General features: G+C 53.3%; 2 protein-coding genes across 8 annotated transcripts in view; both read left to right on the forward strand.

Moving 5' to 3' along the window:
• DTX2 (deltex E3 ubiquitin ligase 2) overlaps window positions 1-15806 on the forward strand; it is a 34281-nt gene extending 18475 nt beyond the window's left edge. For 3 of the 7 annotated variants that reach the window (XM_027664476.1, XM_027664477.1, XM_027664475.1), the window contains exons 5-11: window positions 6553-6684; window positions 12509-12595; window positions 13491-13561; window positions 14185-14343; window positions 14431-14592; window positions 15245-15334; window positions 15462-15686. In XM_027664476.1, coding sequence (XP_027520277.1) covers window positions 6553-6684; window positions 12509-12595; window positions 13491-13561; window positions 14185-14343; window positions 14431-14592; window positions 15245-15334; window positions 15462-15686 — 926 coding nt within the window. Of the gene's footprint in view, window positions 1-6552; window positions 6685-12508; window positions 12596-13490; window positions 13562-14184; window positions 14344-14430; window positions 14593-15244; window positions 15335-15461 lie in introns of all 7 variants that reach the window. The other 4 variants (XM_027664474.1, XM_027664478.1, XM_027664479.1 and 1 more) reach the window with 4 other exon arrangements.
• Window positions 15807-18912: 3106 nt separating this feature from the next.
• UPK3B (uroplakin 3B) overlaps window positions 18913-19919 on the forward strand; it is a 1916-nt gene continuing 909 nt past the window's right edge. The window contains exons 1-3 of the mRNA XM_027664447.1: window positions 18913-19372; window positions 19464-19683; window positions 19774-19850. Coding sequence (XP_027520248.1) covers window positions 18913-19372; window positions 19464-19683; window positions 19774-19850 — 757 coding nt within the window. The remainder of the gene's footprint in view (window positions 19373-19463; window positions 19684-19773; window positions 19851-19919) is intronic.

The raw sequence follows: 19919 nt of genomic DNA on the forward strand, positions 1-19919 counted from the left end.
TTTGCTGCTTTTTTTAAAGTCAAAGGGAAGGAGTGGTGTGAGATTGTGTGTGGTTTTTAATGTGACTTTTTAAATGTGGTTTTATTAAAAAAGCTCAGGTGGTCTTTAGCTTAAAGGGGATTTTGATGCCTTGCCTCAGGGAAAAGGGAGACAGAAGTTGAATCAGACATTGTCTCCTGTAGCAGCAGAATGCAGGTTTGCTTGTTATCCAAACTTGTGAGCACAATACTGAGGACTGTGTCAGGGAGGGATGAAAGTGCCAGTTTTCAATGCCCCTTTTCAGAGTAGATTTGCCTGTTAAAGTTGAAATGGCGTTGCCTTGAAAACGCCAACTCGTGCTTGCAGCTTTCAGTGGAAGCCTTGCTGTGCCAACAGCCACTGGCACCTTTGCTCTGTTGGGACTCAGCCAGTGCCAAACCATGGGGCCCTGGTGTGGTGGGGCTGGGGGGTTTAGGTGTTCTACCAAAGCAGGGGTCTTCTCTGTCCTGACCCTGACTGTACATACACACATATGGATGTCATAATGTGGTAACCTGGGGCAGAGGAGTGGGAAGGACCTGATGTCTGGTATTTTTTGTCTGGACTTTTCTTTCCCCGTGTCCACTACAGAATATCTGTTAACCCTCTCCTCCCTCTGGCTCTTGTCCAGGCATAGTCTGTTGAGCTTATTAGCTCCTGGGACACCAAACTTTGCTCCTGAGCAAGTGGAGACTGTAACACTCTTGTTTTTCAAGACAAGGTTTACCACCTTATTCCAGAAAAGGTGATGGTGTTCAGTCTCTTCTTCAGTGCCAGCCTTTACCCTGCCTAAAAATGGTCCACAGGATTGATGTTTTCAGTCATCTAATGTTAGCACAGTCATAAAACTGTGCCTTGCATGTCTCTGTAGCCAAACTGGCACTGCATGAAGACTAACACTGGTGTCCTCTGACAGCATGCAGCCCATCTGTCTCCTCTTAGCAAATCACTGTGGAAACGAGGTGTAAAGTCAAGCTCAGACCTCGTCTGGGAGGGTGACCTGAGCAGAACTCCCCTTACTCATGGCAGCTCTGGATTTCCTCCCCTGGCTATTAGCACTGACTGTGTAATTAGGTACTTAATCACAGAAAGGTAAATACAGCAGAGAACTGAAGAGCCCTGGTGAATCCAGGCTGTTAATGTTGTTAACTGTGATCTCATTCTCCAAGTACAAGTCACCCACTGTGGATTTGGAAGAGGTGAATACACACAGTCCATTTATGCCTTGTAGTGCCACGTTTGGATATAAGAGGCTGCAGGAAAGCCCAGTAAAATAAGACATTTGCCCCCATTTAATACAATAAAATGGTCAAGCTTGTAACTGATATCTCTGTTGCAGGCTGGGGGTGCAAAAGAGGGAATAATTATTCACTTTAATACCCTTTAACTCTCCACAATGCACTCTGGGATGCAGGGGAGTGCAGAGCTGAGTGTGGTCAGTGCAGAAGCAAATCCCTGGGACCAGTGTCTCCTTCAGATCCAGGTCTTTGTAGGACACTGCTTTGATGGGCACTGTGCTGCCTTCTGCCAAGTGTGACACACCTCAGAGGTGCAAGGGAGGAGGGAAATCTGAATTTGAGTCTGTCCTCAAAGTCACATGGAAGCAGAGGAAAGATTAATACAAGTTAATTAGGAAGCAGAAGGAAAACAAGTCTCTGGGGATATTTCTGGTAAAAAAGGAAGCAGTGGAGTTCTGGTAAAAAGGAATAGTTGTATTGAAACATTAATTGGTTGGGTCTTTAGGGACACCTTCTTCCCCTCAATGCTCTACTCTGTGTCTTGAACCACTTCTGGGAAGTAGTATTTTGTTCATATTTAAAATCCTGCTGGTGATGTGCGAGTTACTCATTACTCAGGTTATTCTCTAACAAAATCTGGGCCCCTTTTTGTTCCTCCAGTCCCTGCTGCATGACTACTTCCTTCAGCATCAGTGGCAAAGGCTGGGATCTCTAGGGCTCTCATGTTGTGAGGGAGAGGGAAGTCCTGGATGAGAATGAAGGAGGTTTTATTTTGGGAAACGTGTCCAGAAGTCTCACAGGCCTTGGTCTCCATCCCTGGGTGCCTCAGCAGCTTTGGCTCTGGTTTGAAGCTGATAAAACCCCTGAATCTCATGGGTGATCTTGAGAAATGCTGCAGGTGCATCTCTTGGATGCAGAGGGAGCTTCTGGTGGATAAACAGGAGATGAGGAATCCTGTGGGTCTGAATGAGAAGCTGGGTTTCGTTTGTGTGATGAGCGAGGGAATTGTAACACTGTCAACCCCACGTCTTCTGAAAGCACCACTTGGGATCTCAGACATTGTGAAGCTGACTTTAAAACCATATTTTGTACAAAACCCCATAATTTCTTTTTCTTTGCTTTCTGCTCTTTTAATACTTCAAAGTGCATGTGGAAACTTGTCATTTAAGCTTTTTCTTTCCCCGTGAGAATTTGATTGGTACAGTGGAAAGCCAGAAGAGAGGTCTAAGCAAACTGTTTAACCACAGTATTGGTGTTCAAGGATCAGCTGGACTAACATCTCTTGGGAATAATGAAATTTAGCTGGTGTGCCTTGAGGCTTGAGAGGTGGGCAAGGTGCTCATATAAAGGCCCTTCTAATACTAATTTTTAAGATGAAGGCCTGGAAATGAGCTTTTTGTTAAATGAAACGGAGCATTTCTCATTCACATGATTCCTGGAGCTGGGGCATTTGGGAGCATATTAAGCATGATGATTTTGCTGGTGGATATAATTGTACAAATTAGCAATGCTTTTCTGAGATCTCATGTTATTTGAAGATAAGCTCTGCCCTGTACCAGCCTGAGGCCTGTGCAAATGCAGCTCATTAGCCAGAGCTGGTGACCAGAGGGGCACATTGGGCTGGATATGAGTAAGTGTGTCCTCAACACTCATTACATTATGTCAGGGTGTTTTTCCCGTGCTCAGCCTCTGCACAGGATATTACAAAAGTCCATTATTTACACAGCAGGCTGAGAAAAGCTGGTGGATGTTGTCATAGCTCCAGTGAAAATAATTTTGCCCCAAGGAATCACTAACGTTGTATTTCCAGCCAAATAGATGCTTTGAGCAAGAGAAAAGAGGCAGTTCTGAGTGTGGTTATTGCAGGTGTTCACAGCAGATCAGATGCCAAAGGATGTTCCACAAGGCTTGGTCTCCTCACTCCTGCAGTCCTTGCAGTGAAGAAACCCAGTGCCCAATGGAAAGTGTGAACATATTAAATAATATTTTTCAAGCTCCCAGGCTTGCTGGTGAGCAGCAGGAACTCTCACAGGAACATGTGGTACCCAAAGCAGGCTTGGTCTGGGCAAGCTTGTCATGCTGCAACTTGCCCCTTGTGTATTCAGTGAGAATTTATCCAGGTTTAGAGCTCCTGACATAACTCCATGGATGCTTATGACAGGTTCTGACTTGAAATTGTTGTGTCCACGGTCAGAATTGGAGACTCCACCTGCTGACGTGACGTGTCTGTGTATTGTTTTGGCACTTTGTATGAACACACACTTCCATGTAGGGCCTGGGGCAGAGGAGATCCCTTACTGGGGACTCTGCCACCAAACTCGTGGGAGGATTGTTAATGCTGAGATTTGCAGGATTGTGTTAGAACTTCAAAGGAGGCATTGCTGCTGGGGTTTGAGATGAGCCAGAAGAACAGTGTAACACCAGGACATCCCTTTTTTGAATGCTCTCTTGATCTGAATCTGCATTCAGTGATGCATTGATTCATTGCATGTGCAGCAGAAGGTTAAAAATTGGTCAGGAAAATGTGTTTTCCCACTTTTACCTTTTCTTGACCAATTTAAAATTGGGGGAACATTGGGTTGGAGTAGTTCCGCTGGTCCCATGTTTGCCCTGTGCTAAATGTCTGCGTGGAGCTGCAGATGGGTTTGCAACTCATAAAACAAAAGAATTTGAGGAACAAATGCTGGGGGGTTTTGGTGGTGATTCATGACTGGCAGGCAGTTTTGGTCTTGCTGTTCCATGTACAAGAGGGGCTGTGTTAGAGGGTAGCTGAACTCACCTGAAATTCTGTGGCTCCTGCTCTTTACTTGGTCTGATTTTTGAAGGCAGTATGTTGCCCTCTGACATTGAGAGTCTGAAGCTGGTTGTTCAGCCTCTGTTTCTGCTGTGTTCTCTCTGTTTTTTTTTATGGGCTCTGCATGCTAACGTTAGCAAGACAGTATTGATCTCTTCAGAAGAACACATTAATTTTGCATTTGCCTATCAGTCAGCTGTGCGTGGGTGGTGATAATCCCTGTTAGTCTTTGGACTCGCTTTTCAAATGTCAGTCTGTGCAATCAGTGCTATTGCACTGCTTAGAAACAGCTTTTTTAGACACAACTTTAACTTTGGTTTCTGCGCCAATTCTGGGAATTGTATTTTGCAGCCTCAGTGGGGTCAGACTGAGATGATCTCCCCAGCTGTGGCGGGGCAGTATCTTCCCTGTTTCTCAGGAATATTGTTCCTCCAGGCTCTCCAATCAGAGTGAGTTGGTACTGCTCTTCTAGGAATACCTCTGGCTGCCCTTTAACCTACTGGAAGGGGAAGGGACCTGCCTGGTGCATGTGTAGGTGGCAGCTTTGCTGCTGCTGCCGGGCTTCAGGTGCTCAGTCGTATTCATGGAAAAAACAAGTAGTTTTTGTTATGGGAACATTTCAGCTCTTCCTTAAGGCTCCCTGGAAGTAGTGGACTACTGGCTTAGACCAGGGTTGAGAACATACAATAGGCTTGTGGTCTTTAGTTCAGGATTGAAAGGAAGTTATTTTGATGTTGAAATTGCTGGATCTGATGGGCTCTCCTTGGCTGTGCCTGCTGGGAAGGGCCTGATGCTGTCAGTGGGACAAGGGATACTAACCCAGGCTTTGTATGCTTTGAAGATCCTCCTCTGGCCCTGCAGCACCTCAGATCTAGGTCCACAATGATGGCACCTAATGGAGGTGATCCATGGCTGCCTGCTTACCTATTTCCATTTGGAAGTTTCACCATCCATTGGGCAGCCTGGTCTTGTGGCCAGACCAGCCCTGCCAGTTCTTGGGTAACCCTGGGGAAACTCCTTCCTCCATCTGTGTCCCTCTTCCTGTGTTGTGCAACTCCTTCTGTCTGTCTTTTGGTCCGTAGATGGGAAAGTTTTAGTGAAAGTATTCAACTTTGGGTATCAGGAAAGGAGTTGAGCAGCTTCTGGAATATTTATTGTGCTCTGACCTTAGGAAAAAGAGGCACAAATTGTGGTTGGCACTGTGTAGTGGTTCTGCTCGTGGGGCATTGACACAGGCTTTGCACAGGGGATTTCTAGTCACAGGATGCAAGTTCTTGACTGGTTGCATATTTGAGGCAGAAAATAGTCTTGCCACTTGCATGCAGAGCTGATGCTTCCCCTCATAACTCAATTTTCAGTCATGTAAGGCCAAGGTGCCTCGTTTTTGTCCTGGACAAATGTGCTCTAGAATCTTCCTTTCCCAACCCAGATGAATAGAGGCTTGCAAAAATAAAATCCTTAGAAACCTGAGCTTTGGCCATGTATTACCAAGCAGGATTGTGTCAGGGATGTCCATAGCATTAGGATGTGGTTTGTGTGGTCTGCTGTCAGAGGTGACTTTTGGGGAAACACTGGCTTTTAGGTTTTCTGATGTTGGTTTGCAACTATAAGCTTTTTTTTTTTTTTTTTTTTAGTTCTCATACTGTCTGTTGCAGGTGGGAAATTGCTCTTGGGAAAGCAAAAGCAGGTGTTCTCTTGGATGTAGGTGTGAGAGCAGTATGGTACCTTGGAAATGTTATGATTTGTAACCAGCCTGCATTTCACAGGCAAACATCTCGGATCAGCGTGATCAGTCCTGTAGCTGTCTGTGTGCCAATTTTACCTTCAGGGAATGGCTGTCCTTTTTAATGATTCATTAGCTTTATCAAACTGCATCCCATGGATACAGCTGGCTGGGATGGGGGAGGGTGAGGATTGCATTGAGCTGGGAGTGCAAGGGAAAACTGGAGTGCCAGGGAGGAGAGGGTGTGGGGTGAGCGAGGGGCTGAGTGGGGCAGTTCCTGCCCCAGGGTTTGAAGGCAGTTCAGCTGCACTCCGGAGGTGGGTTTGGTGTGGTACTGTTAAAATGGGTAGCTTTAGGTGGGAACAGCTAAGCAGGACCTTTAGGGGATACCAGTGATGCCCTGCATCCTTCAGGGCTGCTTCCAGGGTTCTGGTGAGTGGGAGAACTCTGCACCACGGCAGACTCCGTGCCTGAGGAGCCCTAAAGCCAAGGCAAAGAGGAAGGTCCTGTTCACACACCAGCACAGAGGTGTGCCCACACTTCCCTCCTTTAATTTGCTACCTGGGCTTCTCCCCTGTGAAAACCTCCGGATCCTGTCCTTGTGCTGACTCCAACCCTCTCGGATGTTTTATGTCCTCTGAAACAAGGGCTTGGGTTTTGTTTTATTTTATCCTCTTTTTTTTTTTTTTTTTTATTTCCTTTTAAACTTTTTTTTTTTTTTTAATGATTGTATTTCCCCATTGTTTCCCTCCTGCATGTTGACCTCGTACCCACTGTAGGCATGACGGCTATTCTGATGTCAGCCGCCGGACTCCCCGTGCACCTCACCCGTGTGCCGCAAGCTGCCAGCACCCATAGAGCCACTAAAAAACACAGCTCAGTTAAGGAGGGGAGGAAAGTGTCCAAGAAAGGTAGTTCCTGCTCAAAAACTCTGATATATTTGCTTCCGTCTCCTTCTCTTTATCTCTCTGCACTCCTTCCTTTCCTGTCGTCTCTCCCTCCACCCTCTCGGCCCTTCTGGTTTGACTGATGATGTTCGTCCCACCGAGGGGAGAAGCAGGACGTGTCTCCCCTGACCTGCACTGTTTCTGACAGGCTGTGAAATAAGATGAGAAAGTAGATGTGGTCCTGTGGTAGGTCTGCTCGTTTCCATCCATAATTAAAGCTGGAGCAGCTCTGTGATCTGTGCATGTCAGACTCTCCCGTGCTCCTGCTGCACCCTCTTGGGGAACCCTGAGTGTCCACATACCAGGACCTTCTGAGTCATTGATGGAACAACTCTGGGAGCTGAGGGACCATCAAGGAGAGCATTGAATCCGTATGTGCTCTGAAGAGAAGGTTTGCTTGTGAGCCATGCTCGTCATGATTGAGTCATGGGATGACAAGGATCTGCCAGACCAGCAGACCCCTGAGTCATACAGGGCTTTCTAGGTCAAATTGCAGGGGATTTATTCTCTTCACCTCTTGTCTGGAGTGGAAGGGAGTGGAGTGCTGTCAGGTGGATGTGCCCTGGCAGGAAGGGATGGGTTACCTCGGCTCTCGTGCTGAGCTGAGCCACCTCCAGGGTAGGGCCTTCATTTCTCCTCTTGTCTCACTGGCATCCCTCACCTTTGCAGAGCCTGTGGGCTCCCAGTTTAGAGCCTGGATTCCATCTGTGTATAGCAGCCCTAGGACTCTACAGGACTAGGTGTGAATCCAGCCTGGTGTAGCTGTAGAGGTTGTTTGCCAACCTTGGCACAGGTGTGTCAACCACCACCAAACCTGCAGTGTGTCCCCTCCTTTGGATTAGCAAAAAGGGGGGACTAGAGGTGGGAAGTGTTCAACACTTATATGAGATGCTTATATTTTAGAAAGGGAAGAGCCCAGAGGTGGAGGGGAAGAGGCACCTGTCTGTGTGGGGAGTTTATTAGTACATTTTTCTCTCTCCTTGGAGTCCATGAAGTCCAAAGCTGTCTGAAGGAGGCAGGAAGAAAAATAGAAATTAAATGAGGAGGGAGGTATTTTGTGGAAATGCATTATGGAGGGAGCTGCGAGAAGGAGGGAGAGAGCAAATGTGGAGTAGGATGTGTGATGGAGGGGGAGGAGAAAGCAGAGGCGGCAGGAGAAGCAGTGCAGAACAGGAGGAGCAAAGGAAAATGGGAGGTGAAGGAGAAGAGCCGAGTGGAGGTGGGTGACAGAGTGGCTGGATGAGGATCTCACTCCATGGAGCCAGCTGGCGAGGTGGTGGGGTAATGTGGCTCCTGGTGCTCCACTCCTGGCACGGGCAGCATCCAAGCAGCCCTCCACAGCCAGGGATGAGGGCTGAGTGGTGGCAATGCCCTGGGAACAGTGCTGAAATGGAGCTGTGAGGGGCCAGGCCCTCCCACAGAGGAGCCCAAAACACCGAGGGCTGGGCCTGCATTGGTGTTGCTCACCTGCTGCTGGTTAGTGACATGAAATAACTGTATTTAGGGCACGGTATGGCCACAGACACATGGGCCTGCTCCTCTGCAACCCAGCTGGCTGCTGGTTTCTCCTCCATGGGGTCTGTTAGCCCTGAGCACTGCACCACTGACAGCATCCAGCCCTCCCTAGCAGGAGGGGATGTGGGTGCAAACAGCCAGGATGCTGTAAGGGATGTTAACAGGAGGGTGTGTCTTGTGACTTGGGAGTGGGGTGGGGAAAGCAGCAATGCAGAGCATGGAACAGGGAGCGAGGAGGATGGGATGTGGGCTGGGGGTGAGAGCAGCACACACCGTGTTGGGTGTCTGCCAGGGAGCAGAGGAGTGGCTGTAGCTGTGCTGGGTGTTTTGCACCCCATCAGTGTCTCCTCTGCCACAAGATGCCAGTTCCTCGGTGCTGGGTGCAGCACTGGGAGCACCCCTGTGTGCCTGCAGGGCTGCCCTTGGCCAAAGGCTGTGCTGGGGCAGCGGTGGCCCCCGCCCCAGGCCAGGCTGTCACCTCCCTGCCAGCTCTCCAATGCCACCTGCTGGGGCTGGGACACCTCCAGAGGAGCAGAGGGGACACCAGCAGGAGGGATGGAATGAGAAAGGCATCAAGGAGCTCCTTTTCCTGTCTGGCACAGCAGGATTTGTCCGAGCCATCCTCGTGCTGCAAGAGGAGACTGCCAGCTTGGCACTTTTCCACACTGACCCATGAGAAGGGGGACCTTTCAGTGGTTTAGGTTTTTAAAATCGCTCTCTTGTTTTGGAAAGCAGGATCTCCTTTTGCTGGGGGCTGGGATGCCAGTCCTGCAGAGTGCCTCCCTCCTGGGATGCAGAGGGTGTTCAGTCCCTCCTAGGAACAAGCTGTGCTTGTACAACACCCTTCAGGGCTTAGGGACATTGTTCTGCAGTGCAGGTCCTGAGCCTGATTTTTGTCCAGCTTGTTCTCTTTGCCTTTACAGACCCTGGAGCAGCCAGCAGGCAGAGATGGGCCTGTTTCATGCCCTGAATTTCACATCGTGTGTTCTTTCCCACACCCCTCTAGGATTTTCCATCTCAAGCAAGAGCTGTGCATCCAGGAGTGGGCCCAGCAGTGTGCTAAGTACAACCAGCTGTTGGTGGGTGCAGTGTGCCTCTCCTGAGCCTCTTCTCCCTCCCTCCTGCTGCTGCTGCCAATCCAGGTCCCACCCGGGTTGAGGCAGTGCTGCTGGAATTGCAGCCGGATATAGCTGGGGTGTGTTAAACAGAGGCGCTAATTAGTCAGGACTCATTAGCGTTGTTGCTGTTCTGGCAGGGATGTCTCTGGCACAGACACGTGCTGCGGGTCTCGGGGAAGCCGTAGTCTCCAGGCAGGCTCTGTGTTATCCTGGCACACGGCCTGGCAGCGTCTGCCATCCTCATGGATCGGCGCTGCCTTCCCGCCGGCTGGCACCGCGCTGCGCTTCCTCGGGATGCTGCAGCCACTGCCTCGTGCCAGCGTCACTGACTGGGGCCTCACTGCTGTCAGTGGCTTCTCTTGCTCTCCCCAAGCACTGCTTGGCCATGGAGCTGGACACTACAGGGCTCCTCTGACCTCACAGGGACCTCCAGGGGACTGAAGGGAGGAGGTGTTGGCTTGGGCTTGCTTTGCTGCTTGTTACCCTCTGGGATGGTGGGGTCACCATCCACTTCCACCTGACCAGGAGTTTTCCCTGCACAGCCATCCTCCCTAGGGTGGGCAGGCACATGGGGAGTGCTGCTCTAAGGAGGGAGAGGAGATGAGATGGTTTGTCCTTCCTTGCCAAGCAAGGAGATTAATCCCTACCGACTCTGATTGCTTCCCATATGTCTGTCTGTCTGTCTGCAGCTGGGTCTGTGGACTGTGCAAGTGCTTGTCCCTCGGAGTTGAGGGAGCTCACTGTTCCCCCTGGGGAAGGAGACAGGCTGCAATAACAGGGGTGCTCTGACCAGAGCAGCCTGGTCACTGGGTTATCCTCCTGAAATGCTGAAATGTGGAGAAACCTGTTTTTAGCACCAAACTCCTCTCACGTTCCTGATTTCTGGACAGCCCTTTCAGGGGTTGAGGCTGGTAGATCCAGCCTTTGCAAGTGCAGGGAACAGAGATGATGGGAGCTGTGTGACTGTCCATGACAATAACTAGAAACAACCTATGTCTGGCCTGCAGAGGGTATCAAAAAAAAGTCTGCTGGAAACCACATGGCTCGTTTTGGGATACAGGAGGAGACATGTTACTGCTGCAAGCATTTGGTTGCCGAGCAAGGATTCAAAACACATCTGTTAAACGTTGCCCATGGAAAGCCCTTGCTTCAGCAAGCAGCTTATTATCTACAGGGAGGAAGGGGAAGCATTAAAAACAATTTGATATTCCTCTCTTTGTAAATGAAAGAATGGTAAACATTCTTTGGCATCTCGGATAAATCTGTAGCACAGCACTCGGCCAGCTGGTGATAAACAGCATCAGTCAATCCTGCTATTGCATTTCCAATCCTCTATTGAATCCAGAAAACTCTGGGGGCTGAACAGGCTTTGATGATCCCAAGGGACGACTAGAACAAAGGTTCGGAGGCAAACGCTTTTATGGAGCAAAGTGTCCTGTAAGGAAGTGATTCATGTGCGGGAGCAGACGCGGCTCGTGCCGTGGTCCCAGCTGCCTCCTGGCTCCCCCCACACTGCTGGGATGTGCCTGGATGGATGTGCTGGTCTGTCCAAGGAAGAGCCTCTCTTCGGAGGCAAGGAAGGCTGTGTGGGCTTTGCTACCCCTGCTGAAACCAAGCTGTCAGCATCACAAGGCTTCTCTGGGGCTGGACCTTCAAATCCTTGCAGCCGGGGACAAATTTTTCTAAAGCATCTGGGCTCCCCAGCCCTTCCTCTCTCCAGGCAGCCTTGGTGGCTGTAAATGCACCAGAGCATTGTCACAGCAAAGTGACAGGAACAGACTGGAAATGCCACAGTGCAAATCCATGAGGCATGGGTTTTCTGAGGATGGCTGAGGGCTGCATCACTCTCTTCTGCCTGTCTGATTGCCCCAGCTCCATCCTAGTGCCAGCTGGTGAGGTGGGTAGTACCATTTGCTTTGCTCAAAATCCCTGCTGTATCCCAAGAACTTTCCTGTCTCACTCTTAGCCAGCTCTGCACCAGATTTTTGTCTCCTTTCACTGATTTCATTTGAGTGAGCCTGGCCAGTTCTTGGGTGAGTTATCTCACCAGGAGCTGCAAGGGGAGAGCGTCCCCCACCACCCTGAACTAGGTGAACTGCTCTGAAGCTGCTCAGGTGTGTGCAGGTGGGAGCAGGTGAGCTGGGGCGTTCTGCCAAGGGCTAGGCAGGTGTTGCTGTTGCTGTAACATGCCCTCTCTGCTCACTTCCCTTGCTGTCTTCACCTTGTCTGTGCATCTTTTTGGCACTGCTTCCTCCAGCCCAAAGCCAGAGGAGACAAGAAGGTCACCTCAGAAAGACACCTGGAAAGTGCAGGCCAGATGGAGAAGGACTTGGTGGTCAGCCTGGCAGGCAGCACGGGATCCTCGGGGATGAGAACACGGTGATCATCTTGGAAGTGGATGGAGTTAGGGTGGGTAGCAGCCAGTCCTGCTCAGAGTCCTTTCTAAAACCTGCAGAGCACAAGAAACTGAGGTCTCCATCTCCCACATGATCATGAAGCCCTGCTCTGCCTGAGATGTCAGGCGTCAATCCTGCCCAGCACTGGCACTTGGAATGAGTATCCCTTCACTTCCTGGGCTCCTTTTCTTGCTTGTTTGCTCAGTCATCCCTTCCTCCTGCTCCTGCTGCCAGAAATCATGTGTTTCAGGAATGGCCAGGAATCCCCTTCTGAAAATAACTCATCTTTACTGTGTTTTCATTAGAAGAGTCCAGCTCCCAGTTCATCAGTCTTCCTGATGTTCCACCCACGTTACTGCTCTGCCTCTTTCTTCTGTGGCAGTCCGGGGAATGAGGGGCTTCTGCCTGATAGAGGATCTGTGCCATCCAGGCCTTTGCATGTTTAGCAACACCCAAATGGATGGGGGGAGCTGAAGATTTGTGTTGTGCAGGTACAGCCACATCTCCAGTGCTCAGCTGTTGCACATGGTGATCCTCTGTGTCCTCCTGGGAGTGTGGAGTTGGGAGCAGCAGTATTGTCTGTGCTAAAGGATCCATCTGGCCAGGATGGAGAATGGAGAAGGAAGAGCTACTCCAGCCAGGAAGGAGAATGGAGAAGGAAGAGCTATGCCTTGGCTGACCCCCCAGATTTGGCTTCAGGAAGGAAGGACGAGGCTCCCCCAAGCCAAGTGACCAGTCTCTCTCTTTGCCTCCTGCCAGGTGGAGTCACAACATCACTTGCACAAATGTTTCCTCTCTCAGGCTGGTGGAAGAGCCTGGCAGCCTCCATGACAGGCCTGATGACGGGTAAGGAGCTCATCTCCTCTCCCAGGACCAGGGGCCATACAGAGCCATGGGATGCTCCCTGGCTTATGCCAAGTCTCACTGGGCAGCTCCCAGAAGCTGGGTTTGGTGGTAACTTGCTCTGGGTGTTGTGGGATGTTTGTTGCTTCATCCCATACTGCTTCTGGGAGGACCAGGCTCGTGGGCTGGTCAGGTGCCCGTGGATGGATGGGTGGATGGGGTCAGGGACTATATGTGGGAAGATGCGAAGATATCAGTGTCATGTGCTGCAAGTTAAAAAACAGATTGTTTTATATACTGGGATGACTTGCACTGTGTTTTGCTGGATATGAGTGTGTGGAAGCTCAGGAGAAGGGCCACTGTTTCATGTTAAGGATGTGAAGCTCGTTCTGCCATACTCAAAACAGGACCTGAAGCTTGGTGTGTGTTGCCGGGTGTCCTTGTTGGGCACCAGCTGTGGTGATGTGGGAATGCCTTTTCTCCTTTGTCAACAAAGACTGTGTGATCCTCTATCCTACTGAAACCATTGAGTTTGATCCCAGCTGGCTTCTGGTATGCACAGAAAGCTCAGCTGGGACCTGCCTGGCATCACTTGGGGAGAACTGGAGCACAGCAGCTCCAGGCAGACCCCCGGGTGTACGGCACAGGGCACCAGCGGGTGCTCCAATCTGTGATGCTCAGAATCCTGGTGGGATCCACTGCTGATAGCAAAGCCTTTGTGGGCTTGTAGGGATGAGTTGGAGCAGCCTCTTCTCCCCCTCTAACCTTAACCTTTCTCCTTGGCATCCTGGCCAGTGGCCTGCCTGTCTCCCTTCTCTCTAGCTCACCCCACATGTGCTGGTTGTACTGCACTGTGTGTCTGATTTCTCCTCTCTTTCTCATCTCTCTCCTTGTGCAGCCACACCAACAGAGCCAGAAGCAGTAGTGAAGAAATACCTGGAAGAGCTGAAGGGCACTCCTGCTGATGAGGTGAGAGGACAGTGAGGCAAACTCCAGCTTGCCCAGAGTTCACTGAGGTGTCATGAAAACAACAGTGTGTCCTGAGGACCATCCTTCCTTGGGCATCCTGTGTGGTAGATAGTGCTACTTGCAGTGGCACTGTTGATGTTGAGGTAGAGAGCCCTCGGCACTGCCTGGAGGCCACATATGACAACAGGTGACTTGCCCTCATCAGAGGACTGTGACAGAGAAAGAACAATGGGCTGAATAGCTCAGCCTGACAATGCCTCCCAATTGCCCTTGGAGCTGGTTGCAGGGCCTGGGGGGAAGGAGGGGAGTTTGGTTTTGGTCTCTCAGTGCTCAGAGGTTAAAACTAGGGATCACACCCTGCACTGGAGCTTGCAGAGAAGCAGGAAAACCATACCCAGTTCCCACTCATCTGCTGTGACTGATGGCAGCTCTCCACCTCCTGGGCAACACAGGAAGTGGAGTGATACCAGCCAGATAAGGAAACCTGTCTCTGTGCCCGTAAACATCAAAGGAAGGGACTAAACCAGAAGGCAGATCTTCCTGAAGCATCTCCTTGATGGCTTCCTTGGTGGGTCAGTCCTTGGGGATCAGCCTGTGCTCATAGGTGGTGGTTTCTCCTCCAGGACTGCATCATCTGCATGGAGAAGCTTTCCTCCCCGTCTGGCTACAGTGACACGTGTGAGTCCAGCACCATCAGGCCAGAGGCTGTTGGACGCCTGAGGAGCTGCCAGCACTCCTTCCACATGCTCTGCATGCTGGCCATGTACTCCAATGGGAACAAGGTACCCAGCTGGCCCATCCCCACCAGGTCCCCTGTGCCCAGGTCACTGGGCTGTGGAGCTCTGATCCTGACTTCTCTCTCCTGGCAGGATGGCAGTTTGCAGTGTCCCTCCTGTAAAACCATCTACGGAGAGAAAACCGGGACCCAGCCCAAAGGGAAGATGGAGATCTCCACTTTCCCTCAGTCCCTCCCTGGCCACAAGGACTGTGGGACAATCCAGATTGTGTATCACATCAGCAGAGGCATCCAGGTGAGTGCACAGCATGCTGATGGATATAGCACAAGCTGTGAAAGCCTCCCAGAAAAGTTCTGGGATCCAGTACAGTGCCTGCTGGCAGCCCATCACCGAGCAGCCTACGGTGCCTGGAGCCAGCAGCTGCACCAGCTGTTCTTCAGTGTGTATGGGTCTCCTCCATCAAAGATCTTTTTCTGAGCAGCCCCAGATTTTACAGCAGCTCTTCACCTGCAGTAAGGAACTAATGTCTGCCTGAAACAGGGAGGAGATTCTGCCCATGCTCACAAGGTGGGAGAGATCCCAATGTGTGGCTTCACAGCCCACGCTGGTTTCAGCAGTGGCAGTGAGCTTGCAAAGGTTTGAGCTGTGTGGGTTTTTTTAAGGTGTCATATGACCACGTGGAAAAAGCTGTGGTTTGAGGCTGTCTCCCACCAGAATATAATGAGATTTTAGATCTGGCTTTGTATCCCAGCATGAGACTGCTCTTGGAAGACCTGTAATGCTCACATGTCCCATAAGAACAAGTCAGATACCTTGTGCTCATCAGCTGCCTTTTACATGGAAGAGCTGGTTTGAGATGAGCCTATGTCAGATCCTCCTGCTGAGGAATTGCCCAACTCCTGTGAAGATGGGTGTGTCCATGCCAAATATGTCTCCTCCCTTGCAGGGCCCCGAGCACCCCAACCCTGGGATGCCATACACGGCCAGAGGCTTTCCTCGCTATTGTTACCTGCCAGACAACGAGAAGGGCAGAAAGGTAAGGCACTGTACCCTGATGATGTCACCCTTCTCGTGTTATCTCATGGCACTGAGCTTGTCAAGCTTCTGGCAGTCTCTTTTCATGGCTCAAGTCTCCTGCCTTTGGTTTTCCTTTTCCCCTCTAGGTCCTGGAGCTCCTGAAGGTGGCCTGGAAGAGACGCCTGATTTTCACCGTGGGCACCTCCAACACCACCGGCGAGAGCAACACGGTGGTGTGGAACGAGATCCACCACAAGACTGAGATGGACTCAAACCTGAGTGGCCATGGCTACCCTGACCCCAACTACCTGGACAATGTGCTGGCAGAGCTGGCTGCCCAGGGGGTCACTGAGGACTGCTTGGGACAGTGAGCCGTGGGGGCCTGGCTGTGCCGTGCACACCTCGGGGGCCCACCTAGTGCACTTATTCCTGATGCCTTAAGTTCCTGTGTCTGACCACCCGGCACACTGAGCAATAACAGTTCTGTGGGAGCCCTGCCTGCTCTTCACGTTTTTGGGGGGAGGGAAGGATATTTTTGTAGAAGCTGCACTTGTGTTTCTGGGTGGGATTGATGGCCACGGCCAGGAGCAGCTGGGACAGCAGTCCTGAGGTGACAGGTCCCCTGGGGAAGGCAGGACCTTCCTCTGGTAATGCTTGGGGACAGGATGGGGAGACGGGAGTGCCTTGCTCCCACTAAACCACTTGGAAAGCAAATGGGGGCCTCCCTCTAGTGAACAGCAGCTCCCTGAGGCACCTCCTGCCCTGTATCTCTGCTCAGTCCCAATAAACTGTTCATTTTCACAGCCAGTCCCTGCCTCTGCCTTCCTGCTGCCTCAGGGCTTGGGGTATCTCACCCTTAGTGTCCCTCTCTAGGGGACCAACCTGATCCATGGAGCCTCATTCCAGCCAGGACAAAGGAGGGGAAGCTCAGCTCAGCTGGAGGGACACAGATCTCAGTGAAGGCAGGACACAGAGTGCTGGTCCCAGGGTTGTGGTTCCAGCCTGTCGGTGCTTTGGCTGCTGGATCCTGGTGGTCTGTGGCCATGGTGCCAGCAGAGGTGACCCATCACTGCCCACCCTGCACAAAGTTGCAGTCCCCTGCTCTTGCCATGAGCTGCCAGCCTCACTCCTCACCAACCCTTCTGGCAGACCCTGTCCCTCTTTTCTCCTTCTCTCAGGTGAAATGGCAGCGATTGGGGGCTGTTTGTGCACGGTGAAGCCTCTGCAGGGAGGGGCTGCTGTGCTTTGTGCTGCTGCTGCAGGGATGCTGGTGCCACCAGCTGGTGACAGTCACCTTCCTCCCGCGGTGGTGGCAGCCAGCCCAGCTGCCAGCAGTGATGCTTTTCACCTGGGACCACACTCCTGGTACTCCCAGCACCTTGGAAGTGGGATATTGCCCCAGTTCTGGTGGCCTTGCAGTACAGTGTCCTCAGGCTCAGAGCTGATGTCTTTTGAAGAGCTTGTTTCTGGCTGTTCCCCTCCCTGTGGCCACTGGACCCAGCTGCACATTGAAATCATCCCTTTGGCAATGGTGCCATCTGCCATTTCACCTCCTTCCTGGGAAATCTGGGATGTGGCTGGACTTTGTGGCAGCTCTGCCTTGGCATCTGCCTGGGACCAGCATGTCCTGGACCAGCAAATGGGCATCTTTCTTCCTGCCATTATAATATAAATATTAAAGGTGTCTTAGAGCCTTTCAGGGCAGGTGCTTTCCCTAAGGTCCATCTTGTGCTTGCAGGCTCTAGGGGGAAACCCCTCAACCAGCCTGTGAAATTTGGGGATGCTGCAGGACTGGCAGTTCCTTGGGAGCTACAGCTCTGTGTGTGGTGCTGAGCTCTACTCAAACGGGCTCTGTCTGTTCTTCTCCCACCCTGGTTGCGAAAGGGAGAGGTTTTGAGTTCAAACTCCATCTTTGTATCCCTGGATCATGTTCTCACAGCAATCAAAACAGTGAAATGAAGCGAAAATTGAGCAGAGTTCACCCAGCCCTGTACAAAGCAAGAATTTCCTGCTGAGCCTTGCCCAAGGCACCTCCAGCAGCTGCTCCAAGGTGTGAATCAGCTGCATCTGGGCTGGTCCAGGGCTGTGGCACTGGACTGGGAGCTGGTCAGGCTCAGCAGCTCATCCCTGGCTGTCACAGCTTTGGACATGAGGCATCTCCTAAAATCCTTGCCCTATCTGTGCTGAGCCTGGGACTGTCCCTGTGGCAGGGGAGCCAAGGGGTGGAAAGGAGCAGAACCAGGAGCTCAGACAGTGGTTTGCAGGGAGCTGCTTTGAAGCAGTGGAGTGAAAGCACAGCCATAACGCCGTGGTGCCCATTGGAGCACAGAGAAGGAGGACAGAACCTGAAGAACAGAACCCTGGATGGGTTGACCAAAAGACTTGTGCGCTCCATCCCCGGCTGGAGCCCCGGGGAGGGTGGGGTCTCTCCCGGCCCCCCGCGGTGGTGCCTCATCTGCCGCAGGGTGGTTATTTTTAGCCCAGCCGTGACCCCGCAGCTATGCTGGGTACCGGCAGCTGAAACTGTGACTCACTGTCCCCCTGCGTCACCCACTCTGCCCCTCGCCCCGCCAGGAGTGCCAGGGTGGGGTCTGGGGGGGGCGGGTGGAGGGTTGGCAGGGTCCCCAGGGTAGGTATTGCTGGGTCGGAGCGGGGAGTAAGTCAGGGATCAGAGGGAGGAGGGGTGGAAGCTGCAGCTGCGCCTGTTTTTCCCCTCTGCAGCTGGACGGTGTAATCTTTGAATGCCCCATTTCCACTTAATCTGAAGGCGTTGTCTTGGCCCCTCGGGAAGGGGGAGGAAATCCCCTCCCACGCAGGAGTGGGCGGCCGCTGCCCTTGGCAAACACGGGAGAAGGAGCACTCCAACCCCTTTGCGTGGGGAGTGGCGGCGGGGGGCTCCCGAGCCGCGGGGCAGCTCCCGCTTCAGGGCGGTGTCCCTGGCCCCATCCAGAGGGCTTGGGGAGCCTTTCCCTAGGAAGGGGGAAGGATGGATGGGGAAATGCCAGCGTGGGGTGGCCCCAGAGCTTGGTGCTTCCGTGCCCCCGGTGCTGGGTGGGACCGTTCGCCTGATCGCTGGGGTTTGGGTGGGTTCGGGTGTGATGCTCTGGAGCGCTTCCCTGCCCGCGGGGCAGGGCTGGCTGCACCCGAACCAGTCGGGCACGGGCTCATCCCTGGCTCCCGGTGGGCACGGGGAACCCGCAGGGAGTTGGGTTTAGGTGGGGTGAGAGGGGGTGCGGGACCTCTTGCCCAGCTGTCCCCATAGCACCAACACTGACTCCCGCCAACCCATCCCGGAGGCTCCGGTGCCTCCTCCGTGCCTCAGTTTCCCCTTTCACATCACAGGCTTGTGCCCCGGTTCCTCGCAGCCTTCGGGGTCCTGCAGGACCGAGGGATGACCCGGGTGGCTCAGTTGTTCCCCCCTGCCCGCGGGGTCCTGCCAGGCCGGCAGAGCCGGTGCAGGAATGTGGGGCTGGGAGGGTCCGGCTCCTCGGGACGGGCGGTCCCCGCTGCGGGGGCACTGGGGGCAGTTCGTCCCCTCGGCAGTGGGACGGGGTGAGCGGAGCAGAGAGGCACATCCAACCCTAGCAGGAGGACGCCATGGAGCTGCCGTGGGTGCTGCTGGCGCTGGCGGGGACGGGCACAGCCGCGGGCCTGGGTGACTCTCTGGGGGACAGGGCAGAGGGGGATGGGGGTCTGGAGAGCCAGGAAGGGGGTTATGGGGCTGGGCATGGCTGGGGGGGTCCCCACACCAGTGTTGTCACCCTGCTGCTGACACTGCTGGCACCCCGTGAGCTCCCCCTGTGCCAACACCGGCACTCGTGGGCCCTCTCACGGGTGGGGGCCGGGGTCAGTCACTTGCTGAGCGGAGCAGAGCAGGGGGTCCCTCCCTCACCGTCCACTCCCCCAGCCCGGCTGCCCTACGTGCCCCGCGTGCCCCCCGTGGCACTGCTGGGGAAAGTCACTGCCACCACCTTCGCACTGGAGAGACCCTGCTGCATCTTCGACGGGCACGCCAGCGCCTCGGACACTGTTTGGCTGGCGGTGGCTTTTGCCAACGGTGAGCACCCGCTGCCCTGACGCATCTTCCCGTGGCAGGGGGGGTGGGGGACCCTCACCACAGCCGCTCGCCCTCCATCTGTGCCGTGCAGCATCAGCCACCTTCAGGAACCCCCCATCCCGGGCTGACGTGCCCCCGTACAAGCAGCTGCCCACCACGCACTCCTACATGACTCTGGAGACGGCGGCGGCCGCGTACGCCTGCCCAGCCCCGAGCCCGGCCGTGCTGCGGGTCGGGGGTGACACGGCGTGCAAGGACCAGGGCAGGCAGGACCCTTGCAACGGGCCCCTGCCCTCCCCAGGGCCCTACAGGTAAGGCCAGAACCCTCGAATCCCAGCTCCGGTAACTCCCCACCCAGGGTGTGCTCTCCCCCCCCGGTGTCACTCCCGTACCCATCGCAGGGTGAAGTTCCTGCTGATGGGCTGCCACGGCCCCAAAGCGGAGACGCACTGGTCCGACCCCATCCTCCTGCACAGAGGTACCGGTGGCACTGCCATCCCCCCGTGGGTCCCCACACCTGCCTGGTGGCACTGCCATCCCCCAGTGG

The sequence above is a fragment of the Corapipo altera genome, unplaced genomic scaffold, assembly GCF_003945725.1.
Source record: "Corapipo altera isolate COAL_440 unplaced genomic scaffold, ASM394572v1 181b, whole genome shotgun sequence".
Lineage (NCBI taxonomy): Eukaryota > Metazoa > Chordata > Aves > Passeriformes > Pipridae > Corapipo > Corapipo altera.